The 27,733-nt window shown below is 38.8% G+C and overlaps 1 protein-coding gene across 5 annotated transcripts in view; it reads right to left on the bottom strand.

The window, feature by feature from the left end:
- Positions 1–21,051, bottom strand: part of sptbn2 (spectrin, beta, non-erythrocytic 2) — a 48,762-nt gene extending 27,711 nt beyond the window's left edge. For 3 of the 5 annotated variants that reach the window (XM_063487918.1, XM_063487919.1, XM_063487922.1), the window contains exons 1-2: positions 20,606–21,051; positions 7,878–8,065 (exon numbers count right to left, since the gene is read on the bottom strand). In XM_063487918.1, the coding sequence (XP_063343988.1) occupies positions 7,878–8,034 (157 nt within the window). In that variant the 5' untranslated portion in view covers positions 8,035–8,065; positions 20,606–21,051. Of the gene's footprint in view, positions 1–3,288; positions 4,016–7,877; positions 8,066–20,605 lie in introns of those variants that run through there. The other 2 variants (XM_063487921.1, XM_063487923.1) reach the window with 1 other exon arrangement.
- Between the last annotated feature and the right edge of the window lie 6,682 nt (positions 21,052–27,733).

Here is a 27,733-nt window from a genome sequence, read left to right as displayed (position 1 = left end):
CATGAGAAAAGAAATATAAATAAGCATCCCTTAACGATAGCTTCTGGACCCAAATGGCATGTAACATGTAAATAGGACAACATTCATTGTACCATTGTTGTCTAATGACGTCTTTCTTTCTGCACTGTACAAACAAAGAAAGTTATTGTGCATGTCTGCACCTATGTTAAATCTTCACCCTTGCTGATGTGACTCTCAGTTACAGCCAAAGGCCACAAGTCACTGAGCTTTCACTGAGACTTTTAGAAATATCAGGTTACAAACATTCAATAGTGTCTTGCTAGATTTGATATTTGAGCAAAACACACCACTGATGTCCCCCAGTATTAATTCATTTTTTTAATTATGCAGAAAAAGTAGATAAACACAACAACATTGGCCACTTCTTTATGGAGAGTCGACAGATTATATGAACTAAATTAGTAGAGGAAATACATATCAGGCTGAGAATCAATTATTACACACTACAGTGAGAAATCTGTGGGTTCAGTTCAAAATAGCCTATGCTGCAAAGTATATATGGACACCTCGTCACTTTGTCTGTTTTAAGGCTTTAGAGAAAAGTACTTTCTGTTTGAACAATGCCATGCTGCTAAGGCCTGCTGAGTGACAGTACTGCCAAAGTCCACAGTGGCTAAGAAAGTGACCCTTTGGACCAACACTCTGTTGTCTAAATGCCCTTTTACACATTTCCATTAACCTCACAGCATCTGAACCTGTTAGCTTCAGTCTGACTGGGCACCCTGATCCCTCTTGTAAAAGCAGTCTTACTCGGCTGAACTTGGTAACACTTGTATATCACGTTCAATACAAGCACAAGTTTTGACAGCATGCAGCCGCATAAGCAGGGGCATACAGTTCAGAGATAGACACAAGATTACCACATACTGATATACTAAAGCATGCAGACGATGTGACTTTTGTGGCTATCAGAATGAAGCCAGAAGTAACACTGACGTAAAAACAAAATAAAATGAATGAATGCTGTCACTAAAACAACAAACCAAAACTGATGAAACAATGCCAAGTATGCCTGTCTGACAAATTATAATTCTTACCCTAATTACTGATGAATTAGGATAGTGAATAAAAAATATTCATCTTGGCTCCTGCCTGAAGTAAAACTGAACTTTGGTATAGATTTCCTCCAATGCACTTTACACACAAAAGGCATCATAACGCCATGGAATATAATACACAATGTGATCTGGGCAACAGGAAAAATCTTCCCTCCAACCTGTAACAGAGACTACTGACAGAAATGGCGCAAACCATTAGGCCTGGTTTTTCATTAAACATGTCTGCTTTGACCACTGTAATATAGTTACTCAGTTTAACCTTTACCACTTGGCCATCACTTACACAACAGCCAGAAGATCCTAAACATGACTTCTTGTTGGACTGGTACTGGGCCCGATAAAATATTTGTCTTTGTCTGTGTTAAGATTTCTAAAGTAACTGTAGCATATTGCACAACAGAGATGACGTTTGTGTTTAAAATGACAAAGCGCTAATTTAAGCTTGCACAAACTGAAAATTGCAAATGAATGACAAATATTTTAAATATAAATGATGCAATGCAAAACTTTTTTGCAAATTGGTGCTATGACAAAACTATGTGAGTGCACATCAAATCCTTCAATTACACCAGCTCTCATGATTCAACATGAGGGAGTGACACAAAGAATGAGCCGCGAGGGTAGTCAAACTGGAAATGCAAGTGGGTGTTGACAAGATGTGCTGTGCATTTAGATACATGTGTATCATTGCATTTATGACAAATTTTACCCAAAACACATCTATGAACAAACACGTCTATCAAAGTAGAGGTAGATCATGTGTAGCTTATAGTCATCTCTCCAACACATTAGACAGAAAGTATCTTTGTTATAGGGAATCATTGCTACTAGCTTGATGACTAATCTCTGAACCCATACATTTGCCTGTGAGTTACAGGCTGAAGTTGAAGAAAAACATGCTGGAATGTACCCCTAGCTTACCGGTGAATGCGGGTGCAAGATCGGTTTAAGAAAATGCAGCAACGTTTATATATTCTTAAGGAAAGTGATACCATTTCTTATGTGGCTCTTATCTCCAGTGAAAACCAGTGGTGTTTTGAGTTAAGATGTAGACATTACTTCACAGATAAGAAATAAACCTTCTTTCAACAGAAACCAAGTCTATTTCTGCGATAATCTTGCGATAATGTAGATATTGGCCAACATGTTGGTGTGCAACAAGAATGTCAAACGGCAAGGCCGTGATGATCCATTTGGCAAAGTAAATCCATTGGGTATCCTTGTTGGTCTTCAGACAACAATTCTGATGGCTAAAGAACCAAATGGGACAGGCAAAAAAAAAAAAAAAAGTCAAACCTGCAAAGAAAGTAGAAAGTAGACCTGCCCTTCAAGTAAACTTGAAGGCAGTTCTCCATCCCAGATGGCAACCAGGAATAGACTGATCTTCATGCACACAAATGGCAGGCCAGTGTCACTCACACTACACACTTATGTACACATTCAACTACTGTAAACCTCCACACTTTAAAAACTGTTTTCAGGTAATCATGTTAACTGCTATTTAGCACAAGCTTTTACAGACATTAGTTAAGAAAGTAATTGGATTAGTGTAGTTAAGAGATTAATTTTAAGGGAATCCTGTAAGTTTTAGCCTAAGATTCTTTTCCCATGGCCTCTGATTTCTATAAGCTAGATCTCATAGACTTGGCAGGCTTCAGTGAGTAACAGAGCTGTGTATTGTAATAAGATAAGAACGGACAGGTGGCGCAGTGATCAGGTGCCAGACTGACTGCCTGCTTTAGATATGAGCCGAGAGCCTACTGTATCTCTTCCTCATTTCTCTCCTAGCTCAGAAAAGGTTCATAACTAAGAAGAATTATTTCAACCTCATGCTGATAATTACCTCATCCAGGGGAAAAAATAAAGTCTTTTGAGGCCTTAGTTACAACTCGAAGCACCTGCACCCACAACTACTGCATGCCAAGTAGTAGATTTCTACTCAATATTTCCTGTTTCAACAAACAACAGGATACGTGTTCGCTGCTGGCTCTACAACTGCTTTATCAATATTTGTAACATTAAAAACTGTTTTCATAAGCAACACACCAACACACAATGCCAAAACTCTGACACTTCGGAGTTATACGGCAGAGTTATCAAGGTATCAGCTCAGTTAAAAAAAAAGTTTAAAAATTAAAAAAATAACAACATCATAGAAACGTGTGGTAATTAAAAAGGATCTTCCCTTTCAATGAGATCTAACTCTTACCTTGCAACTGTTTAAATCTTCCTTCCAGGATGTTAGAGTATTGCACCTGATTAACAAAAGCTGCTGGGGACAAGCAGGAATCTCTTTCCCTGTGGTCCCACTCCATGTTTTTTTGTCCTCAATCCGTCTTTGTGAAATATTCCTCTCAGACACAGAATGAATGGGTATTCTTCCACATAGCACAACAGAAGCAAACTTTGCGACTTTTAAAAGAAAAACAAACCAAGATCAAATCCTTTAAAAGGTTGTCCAAAAGATACTTTTAGTGTACCACAAAAGCCTTGGTATATCCTCCTCTTTTATTCCCACAACACAAGCTGAGAAATGTTGCCGCCTTTTCTTCTCTTCATCCACCGTAAGGTCCACCTTGTCCAATGACACGCAGAGTGAGTGCAACGGTGGGGGATTTTTTCAAAGAATCATTTAACCAAAACTGAGGAGCAAAAAGTTCTCTTGTTTCATTCATTTCACCACCCCTCTGGCCTCTGAGCAAAGTTACACTCCCTTGTGGTTCTAGTGAGAGAACCAAAAAAAAAAAAACCTGGGTATTCCTTCCCTCCAACCTCTGTGCATTTGCTGGAGCAGAACACAGGAGCTGCAGGCAGGCTAACCGGCCATAGTCGGATAGCTGTGTAAACAAAGCCTGCTGGGCTCTCTAAAAATTGTGCCATTTGCATAAGGTGTGTTTGAAGGAGGAGCACATAGATAGAACATGGTGGAAGCGAGGGAGGAGGTGTGAAGGCGGACTAAACCATTAAAGTCCTCTGCTCAGTGTAGCCCTAGGTGGATTATCTAACTCCACCTTAATTCCAGAGAGCACCGGGGTGTGGCTTGCCTGAAAGGTGCGTCACAAAAGTCCTCATCATTTTACATGATCGTATGTTACTTTGTAAGACAACGTTTAATCTTTCCTTTACTGTATGTGGGGGCTGCGTTATGAGAAGGGCGTTAAGACAGGAAGGAAGCTGCTGAGAAAGTCTCAGAAAGGCAGCAAGTGTTTCCTGCCATAACAAGATTCAAAATCTGTCAACTTGCGTGTTACTTCATGAGGCAGAGGGGTGGAAGTGAGTTATTAACTCTTAAAAACGAAATGGTTTAAGCAGACTTCTTACTAGTTTAGAACCAAGTACTAAAATGATTCCTGGCAGCTCTTTGAGAAAATCATTAAATGAATTTCATTACAATCAATTTAGGCAAGCGTTTTCAAGCAGTCAAGAACTCATTCTCACCATTGTATAGTTGCTGAATACATACTTTCCATTATTTCCATTAAAGAGTTTAATCTGTGTAATACAGAGTAAGTTCACAGTTAACAAAGAGTATGCATTAACAGGAGATTATAAATATAAATTCTGAACAGTAAATAACATTGAATGGAAACTTCACCTTTAAAATGTAATGTATATTTCATAAACACCAGCTCAAAAATAACACAAAACTATAAACACAGTGAGGACAAAGGTCATATTCTTTCAGGCTCTTTTAGTCTGGTCAGGGGGCGATCATTGTGGTCTGGTCTGTGTTTGTCCTGATGAGCTGGCAGCATCTGGATTGTTCTCATTAGAGGACCAAATGCCCCAGGCTTTCTGTAACTGGGTGTTTATGGAGGGGGGACTGGACTAATGAGATCCAAAGAGGACACACTTCCTCTTGAGGAACAGCGACTATGCTACAATCAAATGTTGTGAGAAAAATAGTGCACCAAAGCTATCCCACTTAAAATCCCATTGGACATATTTTAAACATCGCAATCACATCAAAAATAATAAGTGTGAGCATTACCTCGCTATGCAACCCACGAATGAACAAATAAAGAAACAAGATTAGAGTTACTTTTGTGAAACATGAAAACTGTCTAAATGACATGTGGGAGAAATTCCACACTGAACAAACCACAGGCAGTGACAATGAATAATGAGCTGGTGTGGTTAATTAGCCTGATAAGACAGAAAAACCAGAAGCTGCTGGGGGAGTAAGCACTAAAAAAGGGGAAAGAGTAGACATCTCTTGCTAAACATGTATATTTTATCTGTCTCACAGCAAAACCCCAGCTGAGCACCCATGGGAGGACGGAAGAGTGAAGTGTACTCTAAACTTTGATCTGAAGGGGAATTCCCCTAAAGAAGGGTGAACTACTCATATGCGTCCACAAATGTGGCAAAATTTACACAGGCCAAATACAAACACACGTGTCTGTGTTAAAAAACACATGGCCTTTCAAATAATTTTCAAAGGCCATGTGTTCTAGCTGTGGACGCGCTCTCAAGTGAACTCGCCTAACTGTTTGCGTTTGAAGCAAGCCGTTGGTTTCGAAAAATGCAAATTTGCACAGCTTGCCTTGCTGCCCACACAGTACAGTACAGTAGATAAGTGGTTATCTGTAAACGAAAATGATCTTAAAACAAGAGAAGCTCTCCACTGTAAGAGGTACGCACTGCTGTCACATGCGAAATAATTCACACTGGAAGATGTAAGAAAGAAAGCTAATCATGTTACATAGAGACAGGCACAAAAAGTTTGACAGAGATTGTGAGGAAGACGTGTAAAGAAAAAGCACCTTAGAGACTGCACAAAGTCTTGACATTTGGGGAGAAGTCATAAACGGTGGGCCTAAGCTAAGCCTGGGGGGAATAGCTGCTAGAGCATGTCAAAGAATGTGCACATCAAGTCCACACTTGTAAAACTTAGACAGTATTTAAAGACATTCACACAGAAGCGCACACATACACACACACAAGTTCTTGTTTGATCACACATGCAAACAGTATTACAGCATACTGCAATATAATAAAAAGTTACATGACAGGACATGACTGTTTATAAAGTGCAATTTCTATATAACGGCAGCTCCTAAAGGAAATGAGCTGGGGTGCACTCCCTCCCACTAAAATGAGGTGTATATCTGAGAAACACATTGACTACAATAGTGCTCAAGATCTTTATAGCATGTGGTTTCGATGTGTGTGTGTGCATGTTTATGCATGAATATGTGTGTTGGCGACTGCCTGTTGCTCCCCTCTGCTGGGTTCATTATGACACTGCATCTTGTTTTTACTATTAACAATAGAGGTTTTTATCTATAGAAGGTGAAGCCAGGCCAGTTAAATAAACACACACAAACACACCTCCAGCAGATCTGATAAAACAGCCAATAATCTGTCACCTTATTTGACGCTTCCAACAATGGCAGACTGGCCTGTGTTTGCACAGCTTAGAAGCTTTGGAGTGAGCTACTGAATAAAACTGTCATCAAAATTATTATTATTATTGCACTCTTAAAAAGGATAGCATCTTAATTCATTTCAGTAAGATCACTAATCAGACATAACATGAGTTTAGATGCAGAAGCACTGGTGTGAAAAGAACCTGCACAGGAACAGATCAACCTAGCCACATTTCTCCTTGCTCAACAGACTATACAGCTTCCTGGGTTTGTCCTCCTTTTGGAAGTATTTCTGTCTTGCCCTATAAAGACAGAACTGAGCCTTTGGGGACAAAAAATAATGAAACCTGTTCCCCAGTCTACAGAGATTTCTGCAGTGTTAGTATCGGGACTGATCTCAAGTGAATATTGCTAAAACTCTTGTTGGATATTAAAACGCATGCTTTACAAAACAGTTACAACATTGGGGTAAGTGCAAAACGATCTTTCTCATAACATATTGGGAATAAAAGAGTTTTCTTAAACTGAACTCAAAAAGCTCAAGACTTCACTGTCACAGGTTTTCTATTCTCACCTTCTCACCAACTGTTTTACAAGTTGCATTTGGCATTGCTTTTAGCCATAATACTCCTCGGAGTAAATGTCTTATTTTCCTCAATGAACCCTCTTTCCTCTCCCGACTACTTCACCAAAGAAACTGGTAGGATAAAAAAAACTCTGTCAAGCTTCCAAGAATTGTGCTGTCAAAACCTGTCATGTCAGAACATTGTGAGGGCAAAAAGGAAGCGCAGAAATATCCCATAATAGGTCTGTTTGCAGAACTATTATGGATGGATTTAAACTGCCTGCTAACCAAATCTTGGCATACAAGAGCATCAGTGTGTGTGCAGACACTTGATCTATAAAAGTCTTGGTAAAATTCGAAAGATTTTCTAAAAGGTAATAAAAAATTTTCCCAATCATGTTTTCTAAATCTATGGAATGTCACCATCTTTAAATAAAGACTTGGCATATGGTAGCATTTCGGTATTTGAGACCAAACGTCATTATTGAGTTGTATCTTTTGTTTACTTTTTATGTCATTTCTTTGTACTTTTTTAATCGTCACACAATTTACATCACACTATTAAGCTCAGCACACTTTAATGGATCCATCAGTGCAATTTTAAAGCAATCCATTCAACAACAACATCAACCTTAGCTACTCAGGCCTTCAAAATTAGTAGAATTTAATTCAAGTCTCTCCTGGGCAATTTTTATCCCTGGATACCTGGCATGCACTGGTATACCTAATAAATTGTACTTACAACATGTGACACTCTTGTTTTCAATTGTGACAAAATGTTTTAAACAGAAAGAAATGCACGTACATGGGTGCACGTTGACAAGCAACACTGGCAAGAATGTACACTGATGTGTAGCATACCTGCGAGGGCCTTAATACGAGACCGTTCAAAGAGACGAGCCGAACTGTTCTCATTGTCCCAGTCGGTCTCTGCTGCCAGGTCCCAGCGATTGTTGATGTCATTGTACTGCTGCTGGATCTCCAAGCTGTCGAAGTCTGTTGGCGAGATTGTGCTCATGTTGTCCAGGCTGGAGAAAAACGCATTCAACCTACAGTTCGGACACAGAAACACAGACAGTGAGTGCATGCACAGCAGGGAGAGGTCATTGCATAATACAAGAAGCTTCACAACACTAACCCTTGAAATGTTTGAAAGACAAAGTTTGAATATTAAACTTCAGAAACAAATGGTCCACTTCTATATTCCATATAAAACAAAAAAAAGAAAAGACTATGCATGTCAACCACACACTGAGCACACAAAGCCTGCCAGCTGCACTCTAGTTTTATATGCTCAAATGTAAGTCATATGCAAATGTAAGCTTGGACGGTGCAACTGCCAGAGTGTAACAGACTTTGAGATAAGTTTAGCAACTGTCATGAAGTCGTTATGCTAGTCGATTAAAAATGAGAGCTCCTGTAACTCCAGTAATGTCATTGTATGCTGAGTCATAATGGCACAGCAATGTCAACCTACTTAGGTTTCAACTTTTGCTTGAGCAAACCACGAGTATGTAACTATAACCTAGCAACCAAAAAAGAAGCACACATACGGCAGTATAAATACACTTACGCAGTGTCATACTGCATTAAACCAGGGTTGTAATGATGCACATAAAAAAGCACTCTCTCAAGAGATTATTCATCGCATGGCTTCACTTCTAAAATTAAATAAAGGTAAATAAAAAACTGCTTATCTGCTAAAATGTCAATACGTATTGCATCATTGCAGCAAAACTAAAATTGATTGTTTTTACAGGATATTTTAATGGAAAAAGGTTTATACCAGAAATCTACTCCCCTGCTTTTGTAGTCTTTTTATGCCATTATTGCATCTTTTGTAAAGAAACTGCACTGAACTAAAAATATTTCATTATGTCAGTATGATAACAGTTCAATTATTATATACTTACTGAATTTCCCAGAGGAACTTACTCAAGGGATTAATAAAGTTATGTCTATATATTTATTTACCCATTATTCTAGTTAAATAAGAAAGGTTAGTTAAATGGCACCTGTTAAAAGAAAGTCAGTCCGTTAACAGGTGTGGAGTCTTGGAACTGAAAGACATTTTGTTAACATTTCACAACATAATTATGAGATGTGTGTCATTCATGTATTCCTGTGCAAATGCTGGCAGATTATATCACACAAACAGTAAGGGGCCTCATCAAAACATTGCTCTACATCACCACAGCTCGCCAAGTGGTCTAAAACCTCCTCAGAATAAATTAGTCACCTCGGTCCTTGAATCACTGCTAAGCATGCAATATCTTCCCATCCTGCTGTTTGTACGAATTCAGCATCCAGTTATAAAAAAAACAAAAAACAAGGCTTCCTAATACGGCAACAATCAATACTTCAAACAGAATGAGGTCAATCCCACCCTCTTTCTCCAGCTGGCTAGCTCTCAGAGTTTTTTCGAGAAGCAGAAGCATCTTGTCTTTTCTATTCAATCGGATCCTGAGTGTGAGACAATTATTCTGCACAACTACAGCACAAGAACTGCTGTACAGGCATGGTGACTCACACCTTAACCATTTGACATGGTAAAAATTCTATATGTAAAGGCTTAACTGTATATACAGCACTAAGCAGACACAGCTTGTCTTTAGTGTTATGCACAAATACACACAATGGGGGACCTACATTAAGATTAAGCCCCCTGCAATAGAGACCCATTAACTAACTGAAGCCATTTGCTTAAGAGCATTGAACAGATTAATAGACAAGGTTGAGTAGTCAGTTTGTTAATACCTGTGAGTTTAGCTTTTGTTGTGTCTACCAGCTGTGGCTAACTTCATCAGTAAGCCATTAGATGAGGAGCAGTGATGGGAAGAAATGACAGATTTTTACAAAAATAATTGTGATGTTAAAAGTAAGTAATTAAAAGCTAAGCATGACTGAGAACTGCTGAGCCCTGTCCTTTTGTTCAAGGTTTCATTTATTCATTAAAGGATGCAAACTGCCCTTCCCAAATATGGACATAAATGCTGTCCATCAGGTTTATGTTTTAGTTTGGCCATTATTAGATCATGTTACACTGCAAAGAATAATCAGGCCACATTACACAAAATTAGTATGCAAATTCAATTTCTGAGTCACCCAGGTATGACTTAAAAAACCTGATAGCAGCCAATGGAATAGATTTATCTGGTTAAATGTAAAGCTGCCGTTAATATATCTGGGAGAACTATTCTTGGACTTGTCATGCTTTGCCAAGTTGATGTATCCTCTAAATCACACTGGAAATCAATAACAGACAGCTACCAGATGGGCCCAATCTGAGTGTACACAAGAAATACAGGGCCAGATTGCATCTATACATGTTCCTTCCATCACTGATTCTAGAAAACACACAACAGGCAGGCTATAACATCACAGAGCAAAGTATAATAAAGGAAAAAAGTGCACATTTTAAAAGCCTAGCATGAACTCTAAAAGGAATCAGAACTGAACCTTTGTATCTTAAAATTTTAAAGAGTGTTCACTCCGTAAATATCTGTGGCTACACCGTAGCAACCTACTGTGTGACAGAGCAAAAGTATAAGGCTTCAGTCAGTTTTGTATTTTCTTTACAAATATATTTTTCCTGAGCAAATTGTACATTTACCAGTTTTTGGCATAGCTTAAGACAGAAAAGAAGAGAACAGATGCTGGTGTTGCACTTTCTGGTGCACCGTTGTCAGTATTGGGATATTGCTAATTATGATTTTTATCTTCGTTTTTAGATCATTTTGTTCAAGTCATGCACAGCCATTTCTGTTGTGCAGCAGCTGAGTACTTTAACATAAATTTGAATTTGTAAAATATAAATAAAGAAACAAAACAAAACAAAAACAAATGCTTGGAAAATCCTATTAGTGGTTGATTAAGAAAGTGGATGGGAATAGAAACTAAATGCATGGATTAGAGAAGCAGGAAATACAACACCTTGGAACTGCTCCTTGACTTGTCACCTATCTGGCACCCTAGGACTTGCCTTTTCTCTACAACTCACTGTATGCATAAGTAGTCAGGTATATCGCTGAGTCTTCAGTTGAAGATTGGAGAGATGTTAAAATATTTGTACTATGACACAGTGGTTACAAAAACATCCAAACACTGCTCTCCTCCTTTTCAATTCATGCTTTCTTCTTTACTCTGGCATATTATAGGACTAATAATAATAATAATAATAATAATAATAATAGAAAAGCAAAGACATGCCTACACTATGTGACTGGTATGGTATCAGTCTAACATTACTGATAAGTAGCTACATTTAAGATTTCTACATAGCCTAAATTATAAAAATGCCACAGCATGGAAGCAGGAGTCACACAGAAGACAGACTATCCAGGACAGGCCTGGCAGTAATATAGTCCAAGGCAATCTGTTTGGGGGATTGGCAGGAGCTGGAGAGGGGCAGGACCAGTGAGGTCACAAGAGTCTGGCAGCGATAACAAAGCGCCAATCCTCCCCTTGTTGTGAGTATGAAGAGGCTTGGCTCAGTGTCTGGACTAATCGCTCCTCAATGGATCAGACTAACAATCCCCTGACCTACTATGATACAGCCTACTGTACTCATCCTCCCACACACACATACGCACAACACTGGGTGACATAAAAACTGCACATACAAGCTGACCTGACCTATTACAGCACACCACCCCCAACAACCCTTCTACATACAGTATACACATGATGCTTTTGAAAGTGACACTTACAAATCCACCCACACAGCATGCAACCATATCAGCATTCAGCACACAAAATAGATTGGTCCAACACCAACAATTATGCCAGCCTGAGTGATGTGCAGCCACCTCCCCCAGTCCAGACAGAAACAAAATCACATAAAGAAACTAACCCATAAAAATGCAACTTTGTAAAAAAATGCCATGCAGGAGCCTTCAACCTGATTTTCCCCCCTAAAAAAGCCTATTTTCCAAACCTTCAGACATAAGATTTAAGCCCCAAAGCTACTTAAAAATAAATAAATGAAAATACAGCCTGGCAGACAGATGTGGCACAAAAAGGTCACATAAAAGAGGTTCTATGAAAGAAAATCCCCCCAAGGTCTAATCCACAAATACAAAACAAAGACAAACATTTGGGCATGAAATATTTAGAACCTGTCACAGCCTTTATATCTTAACATGCTTTTGAAAAATTATTACTGTAATTAAAGCAAAACAATATACAAATGAAAGACACATGACACAGATACATAGTGCTTCTGAACAATGGGAAAAAGATTAAAGTAGGGCACAAAGAAATGCCTCGTGGCTAAATCGAGCTCTATACTGGGCAGACACACATCAGGCTATTACTCACAACAGAACGACACTGGTTAAGAAAGGAAGGCAGAGCTAGCAGTATGATAGGCAGCGCCACCACCTCTGCCTTTTTTTTCTTCTGTGTCACCCCACCTCCCCTCCCAGAGCTGCCTCCCTTTGCCCAGCTGGTCTGTTTGTCACTGCACCCGTTAATCAGGGAGAGAGGAAAGAGAAATAGAGCCTGCAATCAGTCACCCTCAGGGAATTAGGCTTGTGCACATTAACCAGCCAAACTGCTACCTTGCACCAGGGGAATAGGGTAGACGGGGACACACACACACACACACACACACTCCTTACAATGGCAGACAAAGGGGCGATACAACTCATAACAAAACCATGTTAAAACACAGTCATTCAAAACACACAAACATAAGATTTTTAACATTTTACCAATTTCACTGTAAAAATCTTTAAGTGAAGGAAAAAAAAACTACAATTAAAGAAAATGTTTTGCTGGCATTCTTTATGAGTATACCAAAGCCATGAGCTTTGCATTAATGAATATTAATATATTCAAGTGAATGTGGCACCTCTGCTTTGCCCCAAATCAAGCTGCCTGTGATACTTAGTTGAGCCTGCAGGGTGTGGAGGCAGATCCCAAAAAGCAGAGGACAAAGCGTGCCCTGCCAAAGTGGCCCCACACAATGGAGAGTCAGCAGAGGGATGAGGCCAGCCGTTCAAGCCTTTCCTGTTTGCAGAGATGAGGCAGCCAGAGGCACATATGCATCAGAGGCCCTTCCACGGCCTGCTGATCCTGGCCTGAATGCCCTGCTGAATAGGACAGCAGAGATCCTTTGTTGACCTGTAGCATCACATTTATCAAACACTCACGCAGCCAGCATGCCCTTCACATATCGACATAGATATCAGCCTAACTCCAGATAATATTTTGTTTTGATGTCATTTTATTCTACATCTGTATTATCTTTTATATTGGATTCTAATTTTCACAAATGACACACTAAATTAATTTTAACAAGTAATCATATTAACAGTCAAACTAATTTATTAATCAATGCAACATGGCAAATACAGAAATTGTTTTCCACAGCTGAATTACTATTCACTGCAAGAAGTCACATTTCCCTGTAGTCTTGGAAAATGTCATCAAACTCAGTGACGGTTCACAACTTTCTTAATAGTCTGAAAATACAGAAGCGCTACTATATACTTTAGGTACTTAATGGACAAAAACATAACGATCTAGTTTATAAACAATGTCAATCCTCCACATGACCTCTATATTATTGAAATCTGTATTAGCTGACAGAAAACATGGATGCCTATGACCTACATCTTCTTCAGTGATTTGTCACATTTACAACAAAAAAAGAATAATTAATAGTCCCACTGGTATCATTAATGTTCAGTACAAAGAGATGCTGCTATACAGGCAAGTTAAGGCCCAGTGAGAATACTGGCCCATCCACAATATGGCTTATTAAGACTAATACTAAAAATAGGCAAACGCTATAGTGTTTGTGCTCCTCTCTTGCTGCTGCAGCTGAATGAGTCCTGGGCTTAGCCTTCATTTCTAAATACATTTGGCTGCGAGTTACAATAGCATCAATCTCCCAAGCTGCCAGAAATCCAAATTAAAAACATCAGCGAATTAATTATTCATGCCATTTTAAAACACACAAGAACAAATGCAGGCACGAGCTCGGGCATCATGCCTGCATGTGCTAATACACAGTGCTTCGGATTCATACCAGATCATTCATATCAGTGAAAATAGCTTCAGCCAATCAGAAAGCTTTACTACCTTATGGACAACTGGCCAATACAAAAATACCTGGAACCAACAAGACTACCCAATATATGAATAATGTGTCTGAATGTAAGCTATAATAACAAAATAAAAAACAAAGCCTTGCTCTCAAACATTTCAGTGACCATTAAAAATCCTAATGCGCCAATATAAAAACACACCAGGATTTTCTTTTAAGATTTCTACCAGTGGTGTATAATATTTTTGTACCACTTTACTTTTTAGTTTCTAAACCATCTGAAATGTAAAGTTTTATTTAGCAACATCCTCTCTCTGTAGGAGTTTGATAATAGCTACCCCATGATTAACAACAACCTCATGAAATATGTTCATTTGGGTGACAGAAAATAACACATATTTAAGGTCTGCGGCAGATTTAAATCACCACGTTGGTGTTACTTATAATGGTGGTGTCACACAGCTGTTCTTTGAAGTGTTTTGAAAAGGACTAGCAAGCATTCATTTAGCAAATTGCAACCTTTGGCAAAAACGTGATCACTTTAGTCAAAAAGCAGTGTTGCTGCACTAAGATGCTGTAGTTCCTAAATGTAATTTCAGAGTACCCCGAGAAAAGCGAGAACTGATAAGCTGAATGCATACACTGAAAGGTATTCATTTAATTTTAAGATAAGTGATTATCAGCAAATGCTCCTATCCAAGTACTTAACCACTGTCCATATCAGTATTGCTTGCTAGCTCTATGATTTGAAGTGGCAGTGAGACTTTGCGCTTTCAGATTTCTGTGGGGGTGTGTAACACTTTGTGACCTTGTGAAGCACTGGCGAAACAACTGTTCTCCATCTAAAAATCAGCCCCCATAAGTGGTGCTGACAAAAGCCTTCCAGACCTCACCTTTAAGAGAGATATTTATTCATTAAAAGCCTCTAGATGCAGGTTTAATAGAGTACAAGCTGTCATAATAAAAAACAGCTGGAAAATGTCATGTTAAGAGTTGTGTTTTCCCTGTTTTCTACTACATCTACTACAACATCAATGCTTCTGGCAATATTATAAATAATATAAAGAGAGTGCTGGTACTCGTTCAGTTTACATAGTTGGTTTTCATAGAATCTGAGATACTGTGTAAAATTTAACTGAAAACTGTGTAAGCAACACATAAGGAACGCAGGTTACTAGCATTCCTGATGCTCCGGGAACGCTAATAACCTGGAGCATCAGGTTAAAGGACATCTGTATCACTGTGGTGCATCTTAAAAACAATCTATAAGCATTAAGTTCAGTCAAGTCCTTGACTACAGTCTGGTCGCCACATTGTACCAACCACACCCAAAAGCAAGCAAGCACAAAACTAAATAGCTATGCAAATGTGAATTTAATATTTCTTAATGAATCAAAATAGCAAAACCAGCGGATCATCACACTCAACACCTATAGTACACCCACGTGATGCTACCTTGTTCATTTCTTAGTGCAGGGAGCTAATTTTTATTAAGCAAACCACTGGGTATACATGACATCATAAAATGTTTCAGTGTGAATCCTCAGTGAAAGAATGGAGTACCAGTGTTAGGCAAGACCAATGTTAAATGCTTTGGCACCATAAAGACGGCATAAATTTATATTACCCTCTTATTAACTGATAGTTGCTGATTTACTATAATATATTGCTTGATACAATAAAACAATGGTCATGATCTGGTCATAAAGATATTTATAAATCTGGTTTTTATAAGAGCAAAGTGCAGAGCTGCTATTGTACTGAGTCCGTGTATAACTTCAAGAGCAGAAAATGGCTGTAGCCACTTGAAAAATGATAGAACTGGAGCATCTTTAAGTGCTACTTCATACTGGCTGCAAAAGTAAGTCAATTCCCAAAGAGCCCCAAGTTAAAACGGACAACTTTACACCGTTAAAAAGAATGTTTAGAGCCTGGTACAAAATGTATTTTGTTCTCTATGGATGGCTTCATATATCTAGGTAAGGTGAATTTTGTTAATCCATCTGGACCCTGGAATTTAGGTTTTCATTAACAGATATTCCAGCACAAAAAACACTGGGAACTGATCAGCGTTTTCTAGGCTTCATGTTCACTAACTAAAATCACTGAACTGGACCTTTGTACCTCGTTTGTGCTACTGATACATTTTTATGTCTTGCAGTGTGGCACAGACTGTCCAAGAGGTGTTTCCCTCAGTTTGGTGAGTGAAATGTTAGTGTTGTGAGTCAAAGCAATGTTGTCCATTTCCAAACCTGTTAATCCACATTTAAAACTGAATTAATGCTGGAAGTCCACTGTAGAAGCACTTCAGAAGGTTCAGTATTAATGGTGCCCTCACCGATGTGCACATTACTATTCTACATGAATACACTTCCATCACATCACCCTTGCTTCTGAACCAGCACATGAGGCCTAAGCTGACACTACACATTGGCACAAACTTAACCATATGTGAAGATCTGTGAATAGCTCTCCAGCTGTTATGTATCTGTGCAAACTCCTGTTGGAATGGGGATAAAACTCCCCGGTGTCTATTTCTCCCTCCTCTTGTGTGCAGAGTAGCCACAGCTAAATTAGCAATTAGCATCCACACAGCAAAAAGATAGACAGCAGTATTAATTTGTATCATTTCACTCGGTATAATAACATTTTTTTGGAAATAGGGTAGGGAGATAACACTAAACTTTATGTTAAACAAAAAAGTTACAGCTTGCTTTTAGGCTAAAGTTGCAGGCGGACTCATTTGACGAATACTGGTCGAAATGGTTGAACTATGTACAAAATGGGAGGCCTGATTTTGTATAATCTCGTTGTATTTTCGGGTTTGTTTTGTTTTTTTGTTTTGTTTTTCCTTTTCTTTTCCCCCCACTGTGGTTAAGTTGTATTGTTGTACATGTTGTATAAATAAGAAAACCAATAAAACATTAATTAAAAAAAAAAAATTAAACTGCTTAGAAACACAACTTGAACAGCATTAATCTATTTCTGCCAGGTATATCCAAACTGATACTAGTTTTTAATGATTTCCAACTTTAGAAATGATTAAAAACTAGCACATATTTTATGATTTTTGTGGTCCCCTTGAACAGCATGTTGTACAAAATACTATATAGTATAGTATAGTATTTTTAAAAACCTATTAAACATTCTTTACCAAAGATTTTATTTAATCTTTGCATCTATTCTTTCTTAAGAATCAGATGTAAAAATCATCATAATCAGCGTTCTAAATTTGTATCAAATGTAGAAAGACTGAATAAATTAACCACAATAGATAAATAGATTCTATATTAGTACACTATATCATGAGATGCTCCTGTAGTTAGACCTATAAATATGAATTGTTAAGAGATGCACATTAGAAAGCAGCCATAAAAGGCTTACATTGGGTTAGTAATATGGTTCACTGCCGCAAGATAAAAGTGTGAATAGCATGAATTGAAAAAGGCTTGTCCAAGAGGGATTTTGAGAATCAGCACTACAGGGGGCCCACATTCAAAGTCCCATTCTATTGTTGAATGCTGTTCATCGAGGCAACCAGCCAGCCAGCCAGCTAATAGCAATTTCTTATCCATCTATATCATCCTGTCTGTGTCTCCATCAAAAAAAGCTCCACATTTTTTTGGTGGTTTTTCATCTTCTGGTAATGAACACAAAAAAAGTATGATCTGGATTCCATGAGGTATAATTGGTCAACAAGCACATTTTACTCCAATGAAAGGATTTTAGTGCTAGTTTTGTTATTTCGTCTTCCAGGAAACAGGATATAGCACTAAGTGAAACACTGAGCACAATGTCTAATTACACAATAATTGAGAATACTTTGACCACAACAACACACACCTCTTTCCTGAACATAAATGCTTATTCAGCTGCCAGGAACATGGCACTTTAAAAAATATTTTTAAGCGCATACATTAAATGATATATATATAGAATTACTGGTTAGTTATATCAGTTACTTGAACTGAATCTATAACAATTTGCTAATATAGTTTACGTATATATGTATGCTGATATTTTCTTCAAGTCTAGCCAATGCAGTGATTAAAAATGTGTATTAGCAGTCCAGAAAGAGCCTATTTATGTTAATACATCGGAAGAAAAGCCACTAACAAAGACAAGAAGACTGACCTATTCTTCATATGAAAATCAAAATCTATTTGTAGCAAGAACTGGGATCAACTCCACAAAGAAAGAGACAAGCAGAATAACTGGCTAATACTGAATAATACTCCATATTCATTTTTTTTTTTTTTTTTACAATATAATGGTGGGTATGATCCAATTCTGAAATGTTAGGTCAATGCATGTGTTTAGCTTTACAGCTTTCAATGGGTGACAGCAATATCTTTGTTTGTTTTGTTATTGTTGTCATTCATCTCTGTTACATACCACGAAAAAGTGACGAAAATAACTTTTTTAGTCTTATTGTGATTGTGATGTAACAAAATTGTCAGCCACTGCCATCTGTAAATGTGTTTCATTTTTTTTTTTTATAAGTGGCTAGTATTGACTGACAACAGCATAAAGCCAACATATCAGTACTTCCCTATTATTTAGGTATGCAGGATTGGTCCTGTTTAGTTTTCAAGCAACAACAACATTTTCGTTCATCAATGGCCATAAATAACAGAAAGTGCAGAGATGTATGTTAAGTAAAGTAGCACAGACTCATTGCCTCAGCTACATACATGCCAGTCATGTTTATGTGCCTAGTCACCCCCTTAAGGCTTATTTCAAGCCATAAAAAACCTTAGTATGGCTATTTAGAGACAATAGTTGTACAAGCCTTAATACCAGGGATAGAAAACATATGCAGTAGAACAGTAGAAATGGTAGAACGGCACAAAATCCGGCACTGTTTCATAACACACTGCTGAATGTGAAACATACACTCACTACCAAATCATCTCTGCCATAAATTTGCCTTTTACAAAGTTTTAACATATTCAGAGCTGTCACAGTAAAAATCATGATTACGTTTATTATTGAGGTCATAGTGGGTTTTAATGATGTACTGGACTACCCTGCACTGGAAACTGTCCCTAAATTTTTTGTGATGAATATGAACTGAGGACATGCAGAATGATTTCAGGCCTAGCTGACAGGAAGGGGCTTTACCAATTAAAACAACTCAAATCCTACATGAAATTAAAATTACATTTTAGAATATATTTTACTTATTTTGTGTTGACTTTATAGACATGAATTCAACAACAACAACAAAAAAATCATACAATTATATCAAACATTAACATCCGAACCAGTTTTCAGGCCTATGATACAGGGGGAGGAAGGGCAATGGAAATATCACAGAATTAATCTGCTTTCTAACCTACTCTGTAAAGCTAGAGAATCAGTCACTGAATATAAACTGAGCCACAAACCAGAGGTGTACTGTGCTGAGAACAACTGGATGACTGTCTTCTAATGAAGAGATCCTCACTTTGGTTTCAAACCATTTCCTTGCAGACTCTTGTAGCCCTAACAGCAGTTAAGTGACATCAACAAACTCCTTAGCTACTGTGTGGATCTGGTTTACAACACCTAAACATTTTAGCCCTGCATTACTAATTTGCGTTTAAAAAGGTTTAAAAATAAACACATACATAAAATCAACAAAAACACCCCATCATGGGTGTTACCCAGTGCCAACGTTAGACAAAAACATCAAATTGCAAATTCCTCATCAAGAATACTGATTACAATAAACCATATATGCCATGTGAGGTTTTTTGTTTTCCAACAATTTTCAGTGCAGACGTTTCTGGGCCAATGAAACATGGATCTACACGTGGTGGCCAGTAAATGCCAGCTCCGTGCTATCTGCTAGTTAAAAAGTGAGGCGCTTGATGTCCATATAGCAAACTTGCACATTTCAAAACAACGTGTTAACTGGCTTTTGATTGGAATAATCTCTTCCCTAGTGAGCCCTCATTTTTACTTTTACCTGATGCATCCCAAGCTATGACTCACAGCCTAGGCCAGGCACGCAGAATAAATCTCAAATGCCATATGATAACATAACATAACCACGAAGCCCACAGCTTTACAAGATGCCAGCACTGTAGCATATCATGGTATGGTACGTAAAAAACATAGCCAGGAGCAAGCGGCAAGGCTTGGTTGGTGTAGGAGCAGATGCTGAATCAAAGATCCACAGGCAGGCTGGCTGACTGGCTGTGCACAACACGCAGATAAAATGTGGCTGCATTTGACATCGATTCAAACAAAGGCAAGAAGAGGCAGACGTACACAGAGATGTTCCCAACGACTAACACAACGCGCTGCAGTTGGACACTTCCCAACCAGGCAGCTAACATAACAGAAATGTATGCAGGCTTATCTCCAGTCACAGAAATGTAAACCAGAAAACGTTGTCTTTTGGCATGAAAAGCTAATAGCAGTGGCAAGCTAACAGCAAGTCACCTGAATATCAGACTCCCCCCTCATTAGCTTTGTTACGAGTGGCTAGCCTGCTGGTGGCGGAAAATAAAGGGACAAAAAAACCCCCAACAACACACACACTTACCCCTTATTTTCTCTTCTGTTTAAGAGGCTCTCGATGTTTTCTTTTTTGTCCTATCGCGTCGCTATATGCGAAATTTAACCAAACATGTGAAAAATCTTCCTTTGCTCTCGGACGCGTCCAGCTACGCTAAATTAGAATATTAACGGTTTAACAAAAATCCCAGGTGACACTGGTAACGTCTTCCCTTTAAATCCGCATCCTCGAAAAACCTCTTTCCCTCCGCGCTGCTAGCGGTGCAGCGCGTTACGAAACCAAACCAGGCTCTCTTTATTTGGCTTTCACACAGCAAAACGGTCTGCTGGGGGGGAAAACATATACAGGCTGAGAGGACCCCGTTTTGAGGCAGGTATGAGACGGATATCCGCAGCAGCTTCTTCTCCCCCCCCCCGGCAGCCGAGCATCCGAAGGACCGTCCGTACCTCACTGACTCCAGCTCCCTGTGCTAACGTTCAACAGGGAGAAGAAAGAAAAAGTAGATGTGGTGGTGGTAGCTAGGGATGTGCGTGGGAGGGGGTTAGGTGGCGGGTGAGTGGGAGGGTGTGTAGGTTGGGTTCTGACCCTTCACAGTCGCGCAGTATTCTCACAGTATCAGTATTCTCAACAATAGCAGGAAGATGATGCTCTGTCCTTGTGTCTGGTGCTGTCCCTGGTGCTAAAACGGAAAGCTTTCACTTTCATATACCGTGCTTTTAATTAGACTCTGTCTATCTACAGTACTGTGCAAGTGTCAAACCAGCCCCCCATTTCTTTATATTATGCTAGGAAAATTGTAAATTGGAGCATTTCATTGAAACGTGCAATAATTCTTACTAACCTGAAACATAGTTTTTATTCTTCAACAGAGTTTTTAAGGCTTCTTGGACTTCCCAGTGCTCTTCTTTGGATGTTGGCTGCTTTTTGTTGGTCACTCTGTCACGATGATCCCACACTGCTTTGGTATTGAGATCTGGGGAGGCCAATCCATGACTTATAGTGAGCCATGAAGTTTCTATGTAGGTATGCTTTTTTGAAGGGGGGGGGGGGGGGGGGGGGGTAGTTTATCTTTATTAACCCCAAGTTGCTCTCTGATGGGAGTGAATGTTAGATGTTAATGTTAGAAAACACATAAGCATAGAAAGGGGCTTAAATGGATGGGTGAATGACGCTAGTTGTATAAAATGCATACTTTATACAACTTTATACAACACACTTCTCATTTAGATTCTTATATAGAACTTTTCTAAGAACTTTTTTTTATTAAAAAAAAACCCAGTTTATTTACCATTTACTGTGCTGGCAGTGTGTCTGAGGTGTCATTGTCATGCTGAAATATCCCAGTCAAATGTTCTCCAATTGACCTGACACTATTTGTTTTATCAGTTCTGACTGGATCCCCACCACGAGCTGAAATGCAGTCCCAAACATGACAGAGCCTCCACTGTGCTTTTTGGCTTTATGGCTGTAGATACTCACTGTTGTACCTCTCTCCTGGCCTTCTCCATGCATACCAATAGCAGTTTGAAGTAAAAATGTCAAATTTCATCACTCATTCATCACTCCATAAGACCAGCTGTCACTGATTTTCAGTCCAGCTCTTGTGAAATTTGATACACGTCAGCATTTTCTCTGTTTCCCTTCCTTAAGAATGGCCTTTTGACAGCCACCCTTCCTCTGAGACTGTTTCTGATGAGGCTTTGGTGATCAATAGATGGATCAATCGAAGGGCCAGATGCATCACTCAGGTCCTACGTTGGATCTTTGATGGATATTTTCCTGTTTCTTAAGGACATGACTTTCAAATGCTGTTTATCTGCTGTAGATAGTTTCTTAGGCCTGCTCTGTGTCAACGCCAGAGCATATGAACTGAACAGGCAACCAACTTTGACAAGAGGGCATCTGGTTCAAGTCACGTTGCTATTCCATTAAAAAAAGTGCTTGCACTCACATACACTTTGTCTAGAATTTATAAGCAAATATGTACAGCAGTATCTGTTACATTTACATTTTAAAGGGTATATCAAGAGTCAGTCCTCTGTGATTACTAAATCTATACACTGTGCCAGTCTACACAATAAATTTAAGAATAAATGAGCCACTTTAAACCACAATCACGAACTGGTATGCATAATAACAACCATAAACCACGCTCATAGAAAAATGAATCCACAGTTATAAAAGTGTAAAAATATCTGTCTTAGATTGCAGAAGCAAATTAGGAGACAAGCAGGAGACACATTTTCTCTAGGCGCAGAAGTGGATCAATAAATCACTCATGCACAGACACTAGGACAGCTGACTGAGAGCACAGACTATCTTCAGCGCATTTCCATTTGTTTAGCAATTTTCAAGGGAGTTACTTGTTTTAAAACTAGCTGCGTAAGCTGATGAAGGCCCTTTTTTTAGTTTCAAAGACACATGAGGGGTGCTTCCTAAGGTTTAACCTGCACAGGTCCATCCGCACAGTGTCCTCCATTCTGGTTAACATGACTGATGCAGAAGCACTAAACTACCAGTAACTGGATAACTGAATTGAGTTCTCACTGCAATAATTTATCAGCACTGTGAGTGTTTAATTTTTTATCACCAATCTGTACGAATTAATGTAACTTATGTTAGCAGAATTCAGCTGAGGGAGCACTGTGACCTTTATGGATGGACCTCCATCCAGTGTTTGTCTATAATGCCAAGTACATATCCTTGAACCAAAGCAAGTAATATTTTTTTCTAATAGATTCAAGACAAGAAAGTTGTTTCTACTGTTGTACAGCTGATGCCTCCAAAACTGGGAAACTCATACAACAATAGAGGGGATATAGCTACATTGTATTTTTCGAGTGAAGTGCCCTTTTAAGGTGGGCTTAAATTCATTTTATAGCTCTGACAATTCTCCAGTCATTAAGCAAATTATTTCATGACAAATGGTAAGCACACTCAAAGTTTTTTTGGTCTATAATTCTCTTATTACTTTAAATGTGTAAAATATCATCAAATGCTGGGAGTATTAAATGTGTCACTGGACCTTAAAGCTTCAGATTCTCAAACTAGGCTATCTCCTTCTTTGTTGGGATTTCTTAGGATTAGGATTTTGTTCCATATTAATGCACTATAATATATACATTTTACACTTTTTGAAATGAAAGACCTATCCTCAACACCACATTCTTGATCTTTATTTTATTTTTTCTTTTCAGATTTTACTCCAGATTTTACTTAAGTTCAGAGGGTTATCTTCGAGGAACTGCAGTTCTACTAAATAATTCCTGAGACACTATGCAGCACCTGGCTGGTGTGCAACATAAAGCAGGTCATTGAGATCTGGGTTATTCATAAAGCCCAGGAAGATGGTCATGAAAGAGTGTCTCAGCACCATGGGTAAGTGTTTTCCTGTGTGCTTTTTCTCTGCTGCACTACAGTGTGTGCAGTGTCTTGATGGTTACAGCAGTTAGAAAAGATGAACACTCTAGGGAGCCATTCGTTCATGTTGGTTCGCTGTTGACAGGAACTGAGGAAGGCACCCAAACGGACACTTAAATCAGTTTTGAGTCTTGGTCTAGCTCCGGCCCATCGACGGGTGTAGCGAAACCAAAAAAGTGGCGGTGGTGAGGGGTTTATGGGATGATGGGTCTCTTAGGGAGGGCTCAGCAATTTGAAGAAAAAAAAGCATGCTACTCATTAAAGGCAGTTAGTGGTAATGAAAAAGCTCTGCTGTGTTGTTAGAGTGGTTTGAACACTTTGCATTTTTACTATGGACGTATTATTGAAGTTTTCCAAATGGGCAGCCTCTTTACAGCTGCTGCTAGAAAGGTTGTTTTTGATTTGCAACATCTTTAACTATATTTAATGCAAAAAAAGGTGTGAAAGGAAAATTAGGAAAAGTTGTTGATTTGAAATTTGAAAGAAGAATGGGGATATAAACCATATGGATAATGGATTTGCCTGTTTAATGAGGTGGCAGTGGGAAGCCATAAAACAGTTGAAATGTGTTCAATAAGTATTCAAGTAGAATTTGATTGGCTTAAAGTAATTATTTTGTGGTGATTTGGAACATTATGATGTAAGTTTACAGAGGTTTGAGCTTTAACAGTCAGATTTAGAACAGAAAACTTATTGTTAACCACACAAATGAGACCATGTCACATCTGGAATGTAATGTAGGGTAACCTTGAGTAAACTGCTCCCTCCTTAGGATGACTGAATAACACAGATAAATGCAAAGAGTAAAAATTTTACCAAATATTTATCTATTAATTAAAAGCTGTGAACAGGTTGGATATAAAACTGCTGAGCTGATAATGCTGTATATACAAGCTCATCATTGACACCTATCAGGGCACATTTCTCTTCATCTCTAAAATTTTTTTGTCTTGAAAGAATGTGACTTGTAACTACACAATGATCTTAATGAGGCCTTAAGACACTAGAGTTAAGGTGGATTTAAGTGTGTAAAGGAAACCACGAGTCTTTGACCAGATGCTATACAGCAGTGTTTAAGAATAAAAGAAAGCCCCGGGTCTTCAAAAATCACTCAACTGAGCTGCATGCTTGTGCATCAGGAACGATAGCTCTCTCTTTCTCTCTCTCTCTCTCTCACACATGCACAGAACCTGTTTACGCCCTCAGTCCTAGTCACCCACCTCTGTTTAAAGACCCACACCCAAGCAGACAGCTCAGCCACAATCCACCATGACAAAGGAAAAGAGCTGAGCGTGGGATATAAGGCTGCCACTGGCTGCCAGAGTGTGTCCAGCACAGTGATTTCTGCAGATTGCAGCAGTTTGAGATAAACCCCCTTCTGTCTGCTCACTATAGATGGGACCTGGGTGGGTGGGGTCATCATTGGTGCGTGCAGTGAGCGGGGTGGTGCTGGAGGGTGGTGTCTGATAAAGTCTGTGTATACACCACCACCCCCATCCCCCAATCCCCATCCAACCTCAAAACAGTCTGTGTGTTTGATTAATACTACCCTCATTAAAGCTGGGTAATTGAAGGGGGTCTCTCTTTGCGCTGCAGCCCTTATAAGCGGAAGAAACAAGACTGAGCATTTATTCCAGATACATCATGTCAAACAGATATGATATGTACTGCATAGTGTCCACTTTGCAAATTAATTCAAAACCCTCCGAATTAACTGAAAATAGAAATTGTAAGAAAAAGGCACATTTGCAGGTACTAATGCAAAATAAGCCTGCAATTCCTGCCCTACAGGTGCCATCCTTTTATGTCTTACACAACATGAAACATGGAGTGGAGTTGGGTTGCAAAGAGGCTTGCAGACATGGAGCAATTGTAGGTAAGTTAAAGCAAAACAAAGTAAATGTATCTCATGAGATTCAACTGCTGGTAGAATGATGAACCAGGACGCTTGAGCAGTGGCCTGCCTACGCTAATGCTATGGTCAGCTTATTTGTATTAAATCTTGAAAGTTTATCTATTGATAAACCTAAAGAAAAAAAAGAAGTATTTTTGCTGTTTTTAATCAGCGCTAGTTGCTGCCTGTATGTCAAACAGGAGGAAAAGAGGAAGACCACCGTGAAGGGTTTGTGTGATGATGCTAGTGACAGCGTGACATGGAGGCAGGTGATTCGCTGTGCCAACCCATAAAAGGAGTAGCCAAAAGAAGAAGGAGTAGTAGCTGCCTTTATGTGTGACGAGTGTTGAAAGTATATACAGTAGATAGAGCGTATAAATTAACCAGTCTTTATCCACAACAGTGCAAACAGATTTTCCAGACAGGTAACAACACATTTCAACCTAGATCATCTTCCCCTTTTCATTCCCTCTTTGCATTAATCAACCTCTAGACTTTGAGCATATTGACGAGTAAACCACCCTAAATAGACTCACACACTGACATAATTATCCTGAAAAATCTGGGGAGACTTTATGACTCAGTCTTTATGAGTTTTCCCAGTAAATGTTAAAGAAAAAAATGCAGATCATCTTGCTCTGTAATTGCAAAGTGGCAGATGTGAAATATGCTTGTCATTTCCAAGCATCACCATATGCCGTATTTGTCTCTCCGCCTCCAAAGTCAACCAAAACTGTATTAGATCAACAAAGAGGAAAGTTTAGTAGCTGCAGTCTACAGCCAGCGACACCCAGCGGGTTATACTCCGGTCAGCATGACCCACTAATAGATATTTTTATCTCCACCACAAGTTTTTGAGTTTTCTCCGGAGAACACCTATGCTATTTCTGGTTCGGTTCTTGCTCATCTGTCTTTTCTGTCCCTTTTCTTATCTGTTTCTCCCCAAACTAGTTGCTGGAGGTCACCCTGCTGTTCCAGTTTAAAATTATATAATAATTAGACAGAATGAAACCAGGACACCAAGGAACTGTGGTGCCACTATGGTGCAACGTGACTCACAGAGCGCACAGAAATTGGGACCGACTACAGGTCTGGACAAATAGGAAGCAAAGCTGAGTGGGGGAGTTGTGACAGTTTTTTGTGGTTTGCAAATCAGAAGATGAGCTGTTTTACAGGCAGTTAATGTGTATGAATCCCATGATAATACTGTGGATCCACTCACATTCTTTAGCGTTTCATATAATTTGTGTTTTTAGGAGGTCACAGCAGGCATGGGAGTCTACACATGAGTCAAGGCAAGTCATGATAACTGTGTACTTTTTGCAACCACTGTGTTTATCAGACCTAATCGTTTTGCCAGACAAGCGGACTGAAATAAATCAAAAACTGAAATTGTTAGTAACATTCAAGTTGATGTTTAATTTGTGAATAAAGCACATACAGCATGTTTCCCCCACAAAAATCAAGTTAACAAGTATGCAGGAGCAGCTAGACTGAAGATTACTGGAAAAAACATTTAGTGCTGTACCTGTACTAGCAGCTCCCTCTAGTGTGGGTTTTTATTTGAGTTTATGTTTTATTTTTGCAGGGAGGGGATAGTCAAAAGTAAACTCTTTGTACATGCAAACATTTTTACTTTTACATTTTACCTTTCAAATATAAATTACAAACAAAAAATGTCAAATGCCAAAGTAATATTGCAATGCAATGTCAAAGTTCAGATTTTTGTGATTTATTTTACTCACATTGAAAAATAATTCACTTCAGTGACTAAATTAAATAAATAAGTGTGGTCTTCAGTGCAAATAGTATTCAAAGGCAGAAAAGTAGGCTAGTCAGGG

The sequence above is a fragment of the Pelmatolapia mariae genome, linkage group LG10_11 (genome assembly GCF_036321145.2).
Source record: "Pelmatolapia mariae isolate MD_Pm_ZW linkage group LG10_11, Pm_UMD_F_2, whole genome shotgun sequence".
NCBI classification, from domain to species: Eukaryota; Metazoa; Chordata; class Actinopteri; order Cichliformes; family Cichlidae; genus Pelmatolapia; species Pelmatolapia mariae.
This window is presented reverse-complemented; position numbering and strand designations above follow the sequence as displayed.